The 17,621-nt window shown below is 47.6% G+C and overlaps 1 protein-coding gene across 1 annotated transcript in view; it reads left to right on the forward strand.

Annotated features, from left to right (window-relative positions):
• The window catches only part of numbl (NUMB like endocytic adaptor protein), a 48,159-nt gene that overhangs the window by 28,151 nt on the left and 2,387 nt on the right, over positions 1-17,621 (forward strand). Inside the window, 7 exon segments of the mRNA XM_079733740.1 lie at positions 6,583-6,736; positions 8,552-8,626; positions 10,234-10,308; positions 12,869-13,009; positions 14,894-15,131; positions 15,913-16,109; positions 16,111-16,171. Of these exon segments, the coding sequence (XP_079589866.1) occupies positions 6,611-6,736; positions 8,552-8,626; positions 10,234-10,308; positions 12,869-13,009; positions 14,894-15,131; positions 15,913-16,109; positions 16,111-16,171 (913 nt within the window). The 5' untranslated portion in view covers positions 6,583-6,610.

Raw genomic sequence — 17,621 nt, forward strand, 5'->3', positions numbered from 1 at the left:
CCCTGTGTCATTGTGTGTGCGTGCGTGGGGGGTTCTTGATTGACAGATTTTCGAATATTATTTGAATACTTTTCAGTGAATATTAAATAGTATTTTTGCCAGAAATGCACATCCTTATTAGAAGGCTGATGGATGTCTTGAGCGCTGTCGTCTCCTCCTTCCGCCATGATTACAACTGAATCGAAACTTAAAAACATTATGTTGTAGGCTACACAGTGCGCCTGCGCGGCAACTTCAGGAGACTCGGATGAAGCGCTGGGAAGGATTTAAACGGATACTTCACCCATTCAGAACCGGCGTTCTATCATTATAAAATCGCTATTGTAATATATAAAAAAAGTTTTTTTATAACCCAGTCTTCCCTTGGCCCATCTTTCCTGATCTAATTTTCTCCCGAGATGAAGTCTAATGACGGTTTGACGTCATCTTGGGAGAACTTTGCGTGCCTGCTAGAAGGGCCAAGGACTACAAACCACTGGTTCAGCAAATTTGTGAGCCCACCAATAAGGAATGAGGGGAGGGGGGGGGGAGCTCGCGTACGAGAGGGAAACACATTGTCCGCGATGTTTCTTCACCGCTTAGCTAGAGAACAAATTTGCAATGTGAAACAGCCGAAGTGGATTTTGAAAATCTATTGTTGGATTCGGACATTCAGGGCTATTAGTACGAGCCAGAATACAGCCAGGAAGAATTGACACAACTAGAGAAGGAGGCTGCTGTGGCTGCAGCTGAACAAGCCTTGCCTGTTGCCGAGAACGAGGAGCCGGAGTGCGCCGGTTTGCGCTGTTCGCCTATAGACACTAACACAGAGTCCCTGTGCTGCAGCGAATTTCAGCGATGCCAGTTTCTTCTAGAAAAATAGCAGAATCTGGCGAGGACGGGGCCATGTGTGTAACCTCTCACCCAGGCTTTACGCCTCATCTGAACAGTTGGGTATTGGACACATATTTCCGGACCCAGAAAGTGAACTGGAAATGCCAGCCAAAGCCCACCGGGAGAAACAGACGTCTGAGCATAGAGTAAGTGTTTTTTGTTTTACTAACACATAGGCTACAATAGATTTGAGTCCCGGGGAACGTGACAAGTAGTTATCCGAAGGTAGACGATCTTATTGGCAGAGCATAGGCTACGTTACGTTAGCTTGAAGTCTGTGTAATGCTATATAGGCTACTCAAGGCATAATTTATCTTGCTTTGCTAATGTTGTTCTCTTTCTTTCTTAGACAGTATCGGCTTCCTGTGTTGTCCAGACCATAAGAGCTAATTACCGAACACAAGATGGGCAGTACCGTGGCTACCAGGAGACTGTAGATGCTCAAGATGAGCTGTGACTATTTTGACTCTAGCAAACACGTTTTATTTTTGTAAATAGTTCATATTTTTTCATGAATAAAACTTCAAATTCATGTTGGTTGTTGTGATTTGTTTACTAACCCAAGTGCTGTTATACTAAAGTATGCCTACTGTATAATATAAACACTTATTTCAACTGGGGAGAAAGCTTGATATGCGGAGCTACTGTAATTAGCAAATGTTTTTATGCTGTACAGTTATATACAAATGATGCGTTTGTAAAAATGAGGCCGTAAGTCTAAACTAGTCAACATATGTTTACACAAAGTTTGCTGCGGTGCAGCGGGCGCAATGCACTGTGGTAGTAGGATTTCTTACTTTTGAGACAGAGACTCTTTCTGCCTTTTCTCAGGCAAGGATGAACCGATTTCAATTTTTTTTGCACATATATAATACATATAATTATTTACTTCATATAACCTTCATATCTCCACCGGTGAAGTATCCCTTTAAGCACACTGTTTCCATACCGCGGGCGCAGTTATCCACCACGATAATAATTTTATTTGAAATGAAAACAATTAGTTAATGTTATCGACAACACTTTTATCGGGGTTTACCGTTACATCCCTACGAGTCACATCCAAGGACTTGGATCTGTATCACTATCAGGCTTCAGTCCTGCTCCCCATTAGCAGTCCCCCCTCTCCCAGCTCTGTGCTCACTTAGTTCCCAAACACACTTCCATGCGGGTTACTGGAGAGAGCTGCTTGTGACATGCCGCTAGCCTAAAAGTGCAGTGGGCTCACATTTAGCTTCTACTGCTGATGGTTGCTTTTGAGAAACTAATGCCGGCACACAGTCATGACCCGCCAAAAATACAGATAGCTAAATGAGGCTTGATTATTAAAATAAAGTGTGGGTTGAGATAATTGGGTTTAGCGCAATTAGTTCTCAAACAAACCTCTCTCTCCTTTATTGTAACTCTCGCCCGCTCGCCCACTCTGTTTGTCTTCTCGTTCTCCTCAACCCAGTTCTCCCATGAAGACTCATTCACCAATAAATGCGAATAAAGATTTATTTTGAATGATAACATAAGAGAGAATATTTTGCATGATAAGTCTTTGGCGTAAGCCCCGTCACTGATCCAGGATGACGTGTGGACTCGGCGTATCCTGCCAGGAATAGCAGGGGCGGACCCTTCCCCTGGACGGGTAGACTGGGGCAGACCTGGTGGTGGTGGGGTGGAAGGGGGAGCATCGAACAAAATACCTAAGCAGCAAAGAACATATGTTGGACTACTCTTTATAAAGCAGGTGTCGGCAGGTGATTGGCGATTGGCAAACTGGCGCGTGTGAGTTGAGTCCTCCTGGTAGAACCTGCGCTAAAGCTTACATTTCTTTGGGACTCCATCCATGATCCAATTCTCTCAAAACATTTGATGGCAGCTGACAGAGTTTTTCCTAAGTCTTTCTTTCTTTCTTTCTTGTTTGGTTGTTTCTTTGTTTGTTCTTTCTTTCTTTCGTTCTTCTTCCCCCCTCCCTCCACATGTCCCTTAACACCGGCCATATGAGGACAATTACAGTTATGACAACACTGCTCACCTCATCTCCCTTGTGTTAGGAACGGACACCAGCACGCTTTTATGGGGTCAGAACAGTCTCATTAATAATGAATGCACAGAGAAGGATTCACAAATGCAATTTGTGATTTATATATAAATTACTCTTCTCACAAATAAATTTCAATGCGCACACAAATGGATATCGGTATGTATAAATGTGAAATAAATCCATAAACAAATAAGTTTCACAAACACATTTCTGATCCACACACAAATGTGTCTTGTTTTAAATAAATGTAATATAAATCCATAAATATATTAATTAAAAAAGTATTTGCAATTTTCCTAAAAAATGTATTTGGATGTTGTTACATTTATATACAAACTGTTAAACTTGAATTAACAAGACGCTTTTCATTTGTGAACTTGTTTGCATTTGTGTGTGAACTGGTCTGTATTTATATGTGGATTTTTGAGACTCTCCTGACGTGGCTGGATTCACAAATGCATTTTTTTCAACAAGGAACTCTCTGTAGCCAATCAGATGCCTCCCTCGTTTTCAGCCAATCATATGACTGCAGTCCCGACCTCTGAAGAATAAGTCCAGCCTCCGAGCCTCTCGGTTCCCTCGGTCAAATGTCTATGGGAAATAACGGGGCTTTTGAATGATCGTAAATAATAATCTCTAGATAGCAAAGAAGTCAACGTTTTGAACTACACACTTTTTCCATCTAGTTTCGACTGGGTTTGGGATTGTCGGTGCAGTTAAAGTAGTAAACGGCACCGACAATCTAAAAACCCAGTCACTGCAGTCATGTGATTGGCTGAAAACGAGGGAGGCATCTGATTGGCTACAGATAGTTCCTTGTTGAAAAAAATGCGTTTGTGAGTCCAGCCACGTCAGGAGAGTCGCAAAAATCCACATATAAATCAGTCCCTCCAGAAAAACGCGATTATGCGATCGCATAATTCAACGCATAATCAGCAAAAGTCCGCATATTCATGCGGGGCCGCATTTTTTTCAAATATGCCGCACATTCACTGCATAAATTGCCGATTTCCGCGCAAAATATGCGGGGCTTGCATGATTTCATAATCCCCGCATTTTCGTTGCAATAAAGTCACATATATCTTAGAAGAAAGTTGAAAAATGTTGCGTTTACTTCACACAAAAGCAGCCATTTCCCCCTGTTGCCATGGGAACGTTATGAAGTGACGTAATTACGCGACGTGAACGTCATCGAAAAGCTGCATTTTTCGCAAGTTCCCGCAATTTCATCGCATAAAATTGCATTAATATGCCGCATATTTCATCGCATTTTTTAGAAAACGTGCCGCATAATCAAGGATTTTTGGCCGCAACAATCACAAAAAAAATGCCGCATTTTTCTTGAGGGACTGATAAATACAGACCAGTTCACACACAAATGCAAACAAGTTTACAAATGAAAAGCGTCTTGTAAATTCAAGTTTAACAGTTTGTATATAAATGTAACAACATCCAAATACATTTTGATGAAAATTGCAAATATTTTTTAAATTAATATATTTATGGATTTATATTAGATTTATTTAAAACAAGACACATTTGTGTGTGGATCAGAAATGTGTTTGTGAAACTTATTTTTGTTTATGGATTTATTTTACATTTATACATACCTATATCCATTTGTGTGTGCATTGAAATGTATTTATAAGAACAGAGTAATTTATATACAAATCACAAAATACATTTGTGAATCCTTCTCTGTGTATTCATTATTAATGAGACTGTTCTGACCCCATACGCTTTTACTCATCACACACACATACACGCGCGTGCACACACAGACACACACACACACACTCACACACACACACACACACACACACACACACACACACACACACACACACACACACACACCTGCTCCAGGGGCACGGGATACCAGTGAGGTGCCAGTCGGCTTTGGCATAAGGCCCAGAAATGACTGGCAAAAGCCTCATTACGCCTGCCTACTGTCTAGCCTCTGTGTGTGTGTGTGTGTGTGTGTGTGTGTGTGTGTGTGTGTGTGTGTGTGTGTGTGTGTGTGTGTGTAAGCGTGCCCTGGTAACTCTTTGCACATGCCATCCATGCCATGAATGAGGACAGTCATTCAGGTCTGGAATTTACACTGCTATCATTTTAATACACCAAATTTACCACTAAGACCAGTGTCTTAGTGTGTGTGTGTGTGTGTGTGTGTGTGTGCGCGTGTGTGTCTGTGTGTTTGTATGTGTGTGCGGGCATGGGTGTGTGTGTGTGTGTGTGTGTGTGTGTGTCCTTTCAGCCTTGTGTGCGTATACATGCATGCATGTGGGGTTTTTTTAAGCTTGTGACACAGGAGACCACAACGTGTACAAAACACTTCCGGCAAACCGTGTTCCTCACACCTGTTCCCAGAGGGTTGGCTATGATGAGAAGTGATGTAAGGTGTGTGTGTGTGTATGTGTGTGTGTGTGTGTGTGTGTGTGTGTGTGTGTGTGCGTATAAATAGGCCATCCCTTAGCTGTTTGTGAGAGAAGATAGAAGAGAAGGTCTCCTGCGCACAGTCCATTCATCATATTGTCTATAGTTGAAGCTTGGGTGAGGATCCGTGTAAGAGACGTAGCCAGGATGACCAGGATCGGAGCAGCGAGATGGTAAGATGGTATGATTTGATGTATCATGTAGAATAGAAGATGTGTGTCGTCTATTCCCAGTAGAGCCATAAATATAGAGATCAGAGGAGAGGGAGAGAAGGCTGAGAGAGGGGGAGAGAAAGCGAGTGGGAGAGAAGGCTGAAAGGGAGAGAGAGAGAGAGGAAGAGACAAGGCTGAGAGCGAGAGAGAATGCTGAGAGAGAGAGGGAGAGAGAGAGAAGGCTGAGAACGGGAGAGATGGCTGAGAGAGAGGAGCGCATAAACAACAAACATTTGGCTTGATTTGTTTAGCCAAGCAGAGAAAAAGAAGAGGACATGAGGTTATGAGAACGAAGGATATAACAAGGAACAAATATAATTAGCTGTAGTTTCTTGGGAAGAAGCCCTATTGTCTAAAGTCTATGGACGAGTCCAGTGATAGATTGTGTGTGTGTGTGTGTGTGTGGGGGGGGGGGGGGGACGACAGTGGGACCAGTGATTATCATTTTCTAGCAGGTCATGTTTTGTTGGTGTTCTGTTTTATTATGCATAGCTTAGAAATTAGCATCACTAAATTGGCCAATGGGCCAAGTGGTTTAATTAGGCGTGAGCAAGGTGTGTGTGTTTGTGTGTCTGTGTGTTCGGGTGTGTTATGTATGCGTGCGTTAGTGCGTAGGTGCGTGCTTATGTGCTTGTGTGCGTGTGTGCTTGTGTGCGTGTGGAAGCGATGTGCACTTGTCTATCTATTTTAAGTAACGCCTCATTGATTTATCATTGGGGGAAGACGCAAAAAAGCTGTACTGATCACAGGCCTCTAATCAAACACCAGACACCCAGAGCACCGCCTCCTGATCACACAGAGCCCTTACAACTCACATAGGGGCGCCGAGGCAGGCCGCGAGTACAAGCGCCACACCGGACCTCGGTCTCTCACTACACTGAGGCCGCTAGCGACACAGTCGAAGCAGCGATGAACTTCCCTCATTGTTCCTTCATAGTTCTGAGTCACTTATTCCCCTCTGTGTGTGTATGTGTATCTGTGTGTGTGTGTGTGTGTGTGTGTGTGTGTGTGTGCTTGTGCGCGCAGTACCAGGGAGCAGCACGTGACCCCGGAGATGAACAAGCTTCGTCAAAGCCTCCGGAGGAAGAAGCCCACCTACGTTCCCGAGGCCAGCCGGCCGCACCAGTGGCAGGCGGACGAGGAGGCCGTGCGTAAGGGCAAATGCAACTTCGCTGTGCGGGTAGGAATGTCCTCCCCCCCCCCCCCCCCACATACACACACCTCCAGCCTTTTTAATTGGGAGTCCTGTAGTTTGACTCAATGCACTGCCGCAACGAGCAGGTCGCTCTCTCAGGAACCTCACAGTAATCGCTAGGACAAACCAACCGTGAGACTTGATCGAATATAAAGAAATAGAGAGACCCTATTGTGTTGTTTCATTCAATATGGAGATCTGTTAGCTTTCAGTGAAATCAGGAATAAATGATCACCTAGGGGCAAGAATCGACAGGGCTCTCACGATACAAGATTATGTTATCAAAGTTGTTTGGAGTGCCGATCTATGCATATGGATGTGTGGTGATTCGGTAAATATTTGATCTTTTGTGTTGTTCAATTTACAAGTTAAAGTTGGGAAAGTTTGACAGCGCCATGGTAACATCGGCCCTAGTGGCTCCTGAAGTTTTCCAGACTTGCGTGTTGAGAGTTCCCTTCAGGACCATTATCCTCCCCGCCCTCCCCTCCCTCCTGACCCAAAATACGCTAGGCTAATGCTACGCTACCAGGCCGTAATCTGTAGAACCGCTACTCAGAGGAGTGGGTGGACATTGTATCCTTGTTTCTTATTTATTATTATAATATTTTCTTTCACGTTCAAGTGTTGAAGTGTTCTTTGGGATACATGCAAATGACCCATTTCACCGCCGCCCAAGTCACACAGATACCGCTTATTGGCTGTGTGATTTTGGACACTTTAGGAAAAGCTTTTTGTAGTAATTTGGCTAATATGATTATAGACCCCCAACTTCACTGCCACTGATGTTGCCATCATCGCTCCCAGTTAGCATTGGAGTATCCGTCATTCGTCTCTTTAGAGACGAATGAGAGAGAGAGAGAGAGAGAGAGAGAGAGAGAGAGAGAGAGAGAGAGAGAGAGAGAGAGAGAGATGCATAACAAAGTGTTGGAGTCACTTGACAGGGAGACACCTCAGGGGTGAGGGAGGAGGAGGGGGGGGCTGCACACAGAGAGAAAATAACAAGCGAATGAAGGAGCAAAATAATCGGATAGGAGGTGGAGAGATAACAAGGACACTGATGAATCTGCTGAGGCGGGATGAGAAGCAGCAACCAATCACCGTGGAGGACAGGTTGTAGAAGACAGAGAGAGAGGGATGGAGGAGAGGGAAGAGAGAGAGGCAGGTAGGAGGAAGAGAACAAGAGGGTGTGGCTGAGCAGGATAATGGAATGCAGTTTTGAATGATGAGTTCAGTTTAGTAGCAGCGAGTTGAGCTTTTAGGGCTCCCTATCTCTATCTCTCTGTCTGTCTGTCTCTCTCTGTCTCTCTCTGTCTCTCTCTATCTCTCTCTCTCTCTCTCTCTCTTTTTTTCTCTCTCTCTCTCTCTGTCTTTCTCTCTCTTTCATGCAATCACTTTTTGAGCACAGGGTTGAATGCAACATCTCTAAAAGTACAGTGGCCACCAGTTCAAGCAGGCTGTACCCGTGGCTCATCTTTCACCGGTCTTGGACTGTGTTGATGTGACTCCCAGGTCAATGTTCTCCAGCATTAATTGTGTCCCTCTAGACCTCCTGCACAGTTTTACAACAACACCGCCCCTCCTCCTGTCGTCCATCTTTATCCCTGTTATCTCTCTCTGTTTTCTCGGTTTGCGCTCGTCTGACATCACATAAAGGTGTGAAATAATTGTTTATCACTATCGCAATAGATGCACTAATAGGATGGAATGAATATTGATCGCTGTCTCTCTGTATGTGTCTGTGTCTCCTTCTCTCTCTCTCTCTCTCTCTCTCTCTCTCTCTCTCTCTCTCTCTCTCTCTAGTACCTGGGGTTGGTGGAGGTGGAGGAGTCCAGAGGAATGCATGTGTGCGAGGAGGCTGTGAAGAAGCTAAAAGATGTGAGAACTACACACACAAACAAACGCACAGGCACGCACACACGCACACAGGCATGCACACACATCTGATGGCTCCTCCGTCAATCTCACACTTTTTCCAACCCTTCTCTTTGTGGTTTAACTTTTCTTTTGTCTCCTCCCAAACTTTGGCTATTTGATTCTCATCACCTTTTTGCTTCTGTTGCTGATCTGCTTACTTTGTTCCCAGCTCTCTATATGTGAGCGCCCTGTTCCTCTCTCCCCCTCTCCGTTTCTCTCTCTTTCTCTCTCTCCCCCTCCTCCCTCCCTCTCTCTTCCCGACTCAGTGGGATTATGCAAAATCCACACTCCTTATCTGTCAACGTTGGCGTTCAAAGTTTTTACCCGCGGTACTCTGTCTAGCTCTCCCATTATCTCTCTCTACACACACACACACACACACACACACACACACACACACACACACACACACACACACACACACACACACACACACACACACACACACACACACATACAGACATGCAGAAAGGCCTTATTAAACCAGTGTATTTTTAGCTGGGCCCTGGTGGAGTGTGTTATTAATGCTGCTTGGTGCCCTCCTCTGGAGGAATGGCTGTTGGTGTGCCAGCTCTCTCTCTCTGTCTGTCTGTCTGTCTCTCTCTCTCTCTCTCTCTCTCTCTCTCTCTCTCTCTCTCTCCCTTCCCCTCTTTCTTCCGTCTTCCCCTGAGCATGACTTCGAGATATATACCACTACTGCATTATATTAAATTCATCCAGTCAGATAGAATTAACTGCACCCTTTTTTTTAATACACACAGACAGCAGTATGACAAATGTCCTGGCACATTTAGAAATGTGAGGAAATAGTCCCTGATGATTCTGATTTATTAGGAAGGAACACACAGACACGCAAAAAGAAGGACACTTTTTGGTAGTACAAATAATTTCATTTCTAGAAGAATCCCCCCGGAAAAGGACGCTGTGATGGATGTTGACGTTGGATAAGAGACACCCTCGCGTCCCCATGTTCACTTTGTGTATCCGTTTCTCTCTGTCTCTCTAACCTTCACTTCATTTACTTATTCTGTCTGGCTAATAACACTTTTTATAAACAAACACACAATGCAGGTCCACACACTCTCACACACACACACACACACAAACACACACACACACACACATGCGCACACTGAAACTGCTAAGTGACCCTGAAATGACTCTTTTAGCACGACAATGCTACTTCTGGCTTCTTGAAGGAAACTCAGGACAATTAGGTACAGCAAGCATACTTTTATACCCCAACGGGCCTTTTGAGCCCCCCCCCCCCGCTTTACTGAGGCCCCCGCCCTATTGATTTACTTCCTCACAGAGATATCAGGTCCAGTAAACACTTGCTGACGATGGTGGGGACTGGACCCTGGCTCACTGAGAGCACCACTCGCATGAGAACATATCGTCTTTCCCTCATTTAGCTCTCCACCCCCAGCTGCCTTGGTCCCCTGATTCAGCCGCCCCGCCCCCTTGTTTTTCAGTCGACCATAAGCCAGCCACCTCCCATGGAATAATGTTTGTGTTTCAATGTCTCTCTCTCTCTCTCTCTCTCTCCCCCCCCCCCCCCCCCCCAGAGCGGGAAGAAGACGGTGAAGGCGGTGCTGTGGGTGTCGGCTGACGGGCTCAGGGTGGTGGATGACAAGACGAAGGTGAGCGGAGCTCTGCTTGTGTCTCTGCTGCATGGACCTCAGTAGTTCATGTCAACAGCCTTGCTGACCGAGCAATGTTTCTGACAAATGGTTTAGGACATTTAGCACATTTTATATTATAAAAATGACTTCACAAAAAATGTAAGCGATAGCATTAATGAAAAAATTCATCAAATACCCTGCTCCAATGCAGTTGAAACTATAGCAATATTGTTTTTCATGTACTTATAGACACAACAGCAGAGTTTAACCCAAAAAACGTTCAAACGTTCACCTTGAAACAAATTGCATGGTGAACCCATGTGTTACTTTAGTATTAACACCAAGTGTGTGCATGTGTGTACGAGGATATGAATGTGTTTAAATGTGTGTCACGGTGCTCTAACTCATCCCATGCACTGGAGAAGTGCCCCGCCTCCTCCCTGTCCTCTTGTCTCCTGTGAACCGTGCACCGCGATGAGGTCACCGCCGGTCTCTGGAGGACCCACTGCGGGTGGCCGTTACATGCCCGACAACAGTGACACAAGTGCCCATATGTGTGTGTGTAGAGACGATTCAAATTCGAAGGTTTAGTCTGTCCAGGTTTAACATTTATATTCTGTTTTGGGGACCTCATTATTTCTGGTTTTAGACGTTGGTGAGGTCAGCCTGGGGTCATGGCAGGTGCGTCCCCATCTGGTGGTCGCTAGAGTGAATGTTTTCTGGGCCGTGAAAGAATGAACATCTCTGCTGTGTGTTTATCATGTTATTGTCTCATCTGTATGGTTATTGTGTTATTGCGTGTGTGTGTGAACTGTTTCCATGGGAACGTAGTGAGGACACAAGGCGTGCCTCTTGCAGTAAATGAATCAAGCTGTGAATGTCGGGAAGGTGATTACGTCGCTGAAAACCCCAGAGCACACGCGGTCTATGGTCGGCCCAGCCACCGCTACCCGACCACGACCGCCCACTCACCCTGTTCACAGTGGAACAGACTCAGGGCTTTATTAGTACAATTTAATAAACCACAACATTCAATGTAAATCTCTTCCCCATCACTTTCCTCGGCCTGTGTGCTGCATACAGTGCCTGACACATTCATAGCTCAGCGCCCACCGGCCACAGTGCGGACGTCCGGGGGCCCCGCTGGGGCCCCAGCTCTGTGACGTCATCCCTGAACGCAGCGGGCTGGCAGTGGGCGGGCCGTGGGAGATCCCTGGCAGACCACCCTCAATGGGGGCCAGCGAGAGAGAGAGAGAGATTGTTGACGGTGTTGTTACCGTCTCGTCTGCTTGTTTATTTGGGGTCTTTCCCATTTTGGGCCTTCCTGACCCCTCTGGTGGGTGCGTCTGGTTGCCATAGTGTTGGGATTTTGACCTGCTACACTCATAGGAGTTGGAGGAACGAAAACAATTCTTTAGCTCCGATGGCCCCCACACACACACACACACACACACACACACACACACACACACACACACACACACACACACACACACACACACACACACACACACACAGAGCCTGTATGTGAAATGTGCAAAAGACCCATGCATGTTACACAATGTGCACACTTTGTCCTATAAGGACTGACATACGTACCGACGCACACACTTCCCTCTGCCTCCCCTTTCACCCTAGATCCAGCAGACCCTCTTCATTCACTAATTGGCCCACAATGAATAGCCTGCTATTTTGTCTCCCTTCCTTTTCCTTTGCTTGACCCTCCCGCCCCCCTCCCCTCCCTCGATCTCTCCCCCTTTATTTGGTTTTGAGGAGAGGATGTGTGCTGATGAGTGTGTGAACCCTTTATTCCTCCGTCTCCTTCCTCTTGTTATATATAGCCTCCATGCCTCCCCTTTATATGTCGGGGTTGTAGCGATGGCCAGTGCGGGGGGTAATGTACACAAAGAGCCCTTGAGGGGGCCCCCTCTTCTCCATGGACTCTATAGACTGGGCTGAGTACCCCCTCCATTTGTAGTCGGATAGACAAGCAGTGTCAGAAAGACAGCTCCGTTGGGTTCAGCTTGATTCATGTCTCCTCAGTGTCAGACGAACCCCCCCCCCCCCCCCCCCACACACACACACACACACACACGCACACACACGTGTCTTCCTTCAGCTGCGAGTCCTCTGTTCACAAGATGGAGAGGATGAATAAGGCAATAGGGTGCTGGTGGGGGGGGATCTCCAGGAGCCCATCAAGCCCTCTTGTGTCAGAGGTTCAGGCTTTTAAGGATGCGTGAAGTGTCATTGAACACCCCCCCCCCCCCGTCTCTGCTTAGTCCAGTAAAATGAAACACGTGTCGGATGGGATGCCCTCTGGTGAATCCGTTCAAAGCAATGGATGGACAAGTTTTGCTTCAGCTGTTTAATCTGATCTACCCATGTCTCATGTCTCTCTGTCTTTCTCTCTCTTTCTCTGTTCATGTGTGTGTGTGTGTGTGTGTGTGTGTGTGTGTGTGTCTCTCTCTCTCTGTGTCTCTGTGTCTCTCTCTCTCTCTCTCTCTCTCTCTCTGTCTCTCTCTGTCTCTCTCTGTCTGTCTCTCTCTGCCTGTCTCTCTCTCCCTCTGTCTCCCAGGACCTTATCGTGGACCAGACCATAGAGAAGGTGTCCTTCTGCGCCCCGGACCGTAACTACGACAAGGCCTTCTCTTACATCTGCCGCGACGGCACCACCCGGCGCTGGATCTGCCACTGCTTCATGGCCCTCAAGGACTCAGTAAGAACACACACACTCAGCAGCTCCAGAGACCGGGCTCCATTGCTTGGTTCCGACCCTCGCAGTGTGGCAGGTTCTAGCTTGTGAAGGGGCTGTAGGGAGAACAGTTCACAGGCAGTTGTAAAGAGATGGGAGTTAGAAGAGCTGTAAGAGCAGTTCCTGAAACCCATCATACGTCATCGGTCAGGAATAACCCTGGAGGGTTCTCAGATCTAAACTAAACTCCAAATGAACATTCTCACGGCGCATTTCACCCACTAATAGGACGGATGGCTGTGCCATTTAACAAATTACACTCAAATAACTTTTGTAAAGTCTTATAGCACAGTATCATCAACAACATATGGACTGCGTAAACTAATGATTTTTAGTTTTCCCAACCGTTATTCACACAGTGTAGGCTCGCTGAGCTGAAATGCCCTTTTCCACATGTGCGTGTTTTGACGTTCACCGCCATGCATGTCTGAGAAGGTGGAAGGTGAACGTAGGAAAAAACACACATGCAAGAATACCAGAGAGATATAAGGCCGCCGCCACACACACACACACACACACACACACACACACACACACACACACACACACACACACACACACACACACACACACACACACACACACACACATACACACACACACACACACACACACACACGCACACACCAAGCAGACATAGACCAAGCATGTGAGGTGAATTCACAGAGCGTGTCAGTGCGTCTCGCTCCGCAGCCTGCGACCGGCCAGCAGCTGGACCCAGACAGGGGAGCCGGATTGATAATCGAGGGCAGGACACAACAGAGTCCTCTCTGTGGGATTAGTGCCTGGGATTAGAATGGAGGCGAGAGAGGACAGAGAGAGAGAGAGGGATAGAGAGAGAGAGAGAGAGAGAGAGAGAGGGATAGAGAGAGAGAGAGACAGAGAGAGAGAGAGATAGAGAGAGAGGGATAGAGAGATAGAGAGAGAGAGGGATAGAGAGAGAGAGAGAGAGAGAGAGAGAGGGATAGAGAGAGAGAGACAGAGAGAGAGAGGGATAGAGAGAGAGAGAGAGAGAGAGAGAGAGAGAGAGAGAGAGAGGAGAATGAAATGCGCCGGGCGCCACACGAGGCACAGACGTTTAATGCACTCTGACAACCAAAGAGTGTAAGGCGGATATTTGCGAGCTAATCTATGTTCTTAAACAGAAACATCGTAGTGAGATCCGTTTGTGATTCCACCCCATTGTGCGAAACGGCCACTGCCAGGAATAAGCAGGGTGTTATTTTTATGAAACAGTGGTTTGTAATGTCTCTCGGTGCACTGGTGGTAATTGCTTTTGTCTCTCAGCATTCTGTCTGTGGACAAAGGTTGTGACTGTCATCAAAAAATCGTTTAAAGCTGCTGCAGGTAAGATTTGAGAGTTGTAAAGAGGGAGAGAGCAGGAGATTGCGACATTTAGAAACTAAACAAAAATAAAATGTCCCCTACATCCCTGCTCCCTCCCTCCCTACACTCCTGCATTGAGAAGTTTTGCATTTTCCATGCAACTGTGATTGAAAGGCAAGATGGATTCTCTGAACCAATCAGGGAAGAGATCCCCTGATTTGATGATCACAATTCAGTACATATATAAGTGCATACTGAAAAAAAAGTCAGTATGCACTAATATGAAACATGTATGCAATAATATGAAACATATGCAAAGATATAAAAAATAATGTATGTATGGGGAAAAAATTGGTTTACAAGTGCTGTGGACAAGTCCAGCATGACCACCTTTATCTTGCCACCAGCACCTTAAGTGCTCCGAAACAGAGAGATGAAACTTTGAGAGGGAACGAAAACGTCCTGAGGCCGGCTCTGTGACTTTCCCGCCCTGACGCCTGTCGTTGTCCTCCGCTCCACCAGGGGGAGAGGCTGAGCCACGCCGTGGGCTGTGCCTTCGCCGCATGCCTGGAGAGGAAGCAGCGGCGGGAGAAGGAGTGCGGCGTCACGGCCTCCTTCGACGCCAGCCGCACCTCCTTCGTGCGCGAGGGCTCGTTCCGTGTCGCGTCCTCCTCCTCCTCCGCCTCCTCTGGCCAGCAGGGCGGCGGCAGCGGCACCGCTGAGCGAGACGACATCATGAAGCTGCAGGAAAAGAAGAAAGGTGGGTCATGATAATCATGATAAACTCTTTTCATTTAGAAAAATGCATTAATTTTTCAAAAAGTGCTTGTATAGCACTCTTTAAACCAACGTTTACCGATTAGGTTACAAACAATTAAACCTCCATATCACAGAAAACCAATACTGCCGTGTACGCACCTTACACTGTCAGCACAGTGCTACTGCGCTGACGGTGTACGCACCCTACAGCACCCACACCGTCAGCACCCTACACCGTCAGCACCCTACACCGTCAGCACCCTACACCATCATCACCCTACACCATTAGCACCGTCAGCACCCTACACCATCAGCACCCTACACCATCATCACCCTACACCATAAGCACCGTCAGCACCCTACACCATCAGCACCCTACACCATCAGCACCCTACACCGTCAGCACCCTACACCATCATCACCCTACACCATCAGCACCCTACACCGTCAGCACCCTACACCGTCAGCACCCTACACCGTCAGCACCCTGCACCATCAGCACCCTACACCATCAGCCCCCTACACCATCAGCACCCTACACCGTCAGCACCCTACACCATCATCACCCTACACCATCAGCACCCTACACCATCAGCCCCCTACACCATCAGCAAAGCGGCACTGTCCATTTCCTGTTTCATTTCTTCATCCACTCACAGCCTCCTGTCGCCCTCCCGCTCCTCTCTCTCTCTCTCTCTCTCTCTCTCTCTCTCTCTCTCTCTCTCTCTCTCTCTCTCTCTCTCTCTCTCTCTCTCTCTCTCCCCCCCCCCCCCCCTCCTCAGACATGCCCAGTGCCGCCCCGGCCCTGCCTCCCGGCGCGGCCTCCCCACCCGAGGGCACGGCGTCCCCCCTGGAGCCCGGCGGGCCGCACGCCATTCCCCGCCGCCACGCGCCCATCGAGCAGCTGGTGCGGCAGGGCTCCTTCAGGGGCTTCCCGGCGCTCAGCCAGAAGAACTCGCCCTTCAAGAGGCAGTTGTCCCCTGAGGCTGAATGACCTGCCCTCCACGCTGCAGCGCAGGACCGACTTCGAAACCCCCGGGGGTGAGTCTCCAGTCCGGCACCAGACCCCCCACAACACGGACCCCCCCCTGGGACCGGCCCGCTGTAATGGCATTCAAGCCCCCCGGCTCATCCTTGAAGTAGCACATCTGTTTGGCATTTGAAAAGATAGTGTGTGTGTGTGTGTGTGTGACTGTGTGTGTGTGTGTTTGTGTGTGTGTGTGTGTGTGTGTGTATGTGTGTGTGTGTGTGTGTGTGTGTGTGTTTGTGCCCGACTTTCTACAGAACGCTCCTTTAGTGGCTTCACATCGGCTCCTGCACGTTGAGCTACCAGGGTGGAACATGTACTTCAATTAACTTCCACCACCCGGCATTAATTACTATGCATCTGCTCCATCTCTCCGGAGTCAATCATCCCTCTCTATCTGTCTCTCTGTCAGTCTCTCTGTCTCTCTCTGTCTCTCTCTCTCTCTCTCTCTCTCTCTCACCCTCTCTCTATCTCGTTCTGTCGGGTTCCTCACTTCCTGTTCTGCATATGCGGTACATGATATATCCTGAGTGAGCGGAGCGGCGGTGGTCTGAGGAGTGGTGAGAGGAGCCGTGTCTCCCTGGCGTCGCCTGAGGCGTCGCCGCTGGTTCATTAAAACGGTGTCAGCCTCAGCGTCTGTCCGTCACACCCCTACTGTGACTCAGGGACATATCCAGTCACCCTCCCCCACCCCACCACCGCTACCACCAGCACCACCGCCGTCTGTCATGTCATTCAGTGTGTATCTCCACACTGGGGTGGATGAGTAAGGTGGTGGAGGGCTAATGGTGTGATTTGCAGTCAGAGCTCTCACTCTCTGACTGAGCCCAGCCTGTGATGATCTGCGGACCCCCCCCTCCCCTCCCTCTCCCCATGTTCCTGTCAGGGATGAGTCCTGTTTACTGACAGGCTCAATGACAGGATGCTCTTAACATGTATGCATATGCATGCACGCACACACACACACACACACACACACACACACACACACACTCACTAACACACACACACACTCTCTTGCATTTTCTTTCTCACTCTCAAACATACACAGACATACACCAAAACACATGCACACACAGTACACTGAGGCAAACACACCACAGTGTCTTATGCACGGTAGAGTCATATCCTCAGCGATCCTGAATAGTGAGGCTTAATACGACGATAGCGGGGATGGAGAGTGAGCAAACGGGTAAACCACCTAAGATCACGATGTTATGAAAACGCTTTATAAGGTGATTGCTTTCACTTAAATCTCCTCTAATGGCTACAGCTGGGCTGAATCTGATGCCGCTTTAATCCCCTGAACACAATAGTCTTTCTCGCTCGCGCACTCACTCTTGCTCTCACTCTGTTGCACTCTCTCTCTCTCTCTCTCTCTGTCTCTCTCTGTAGCTCTCTCTCTCACCCACACAAACATACAACACACACACACACACACACACACACACACACACACACACA

This window comes from Pollachius pollachius (assembly GCF_949987615.1).
Source record: "Pollachius pollachius genome assembly, chromosome: 3".
Lineage (NCBI taxonomy): Eukaryota > Metazoa > Chordata > Actinopteri > Gadiformes > Gadidae > Pollachius > Pollachius pollachius.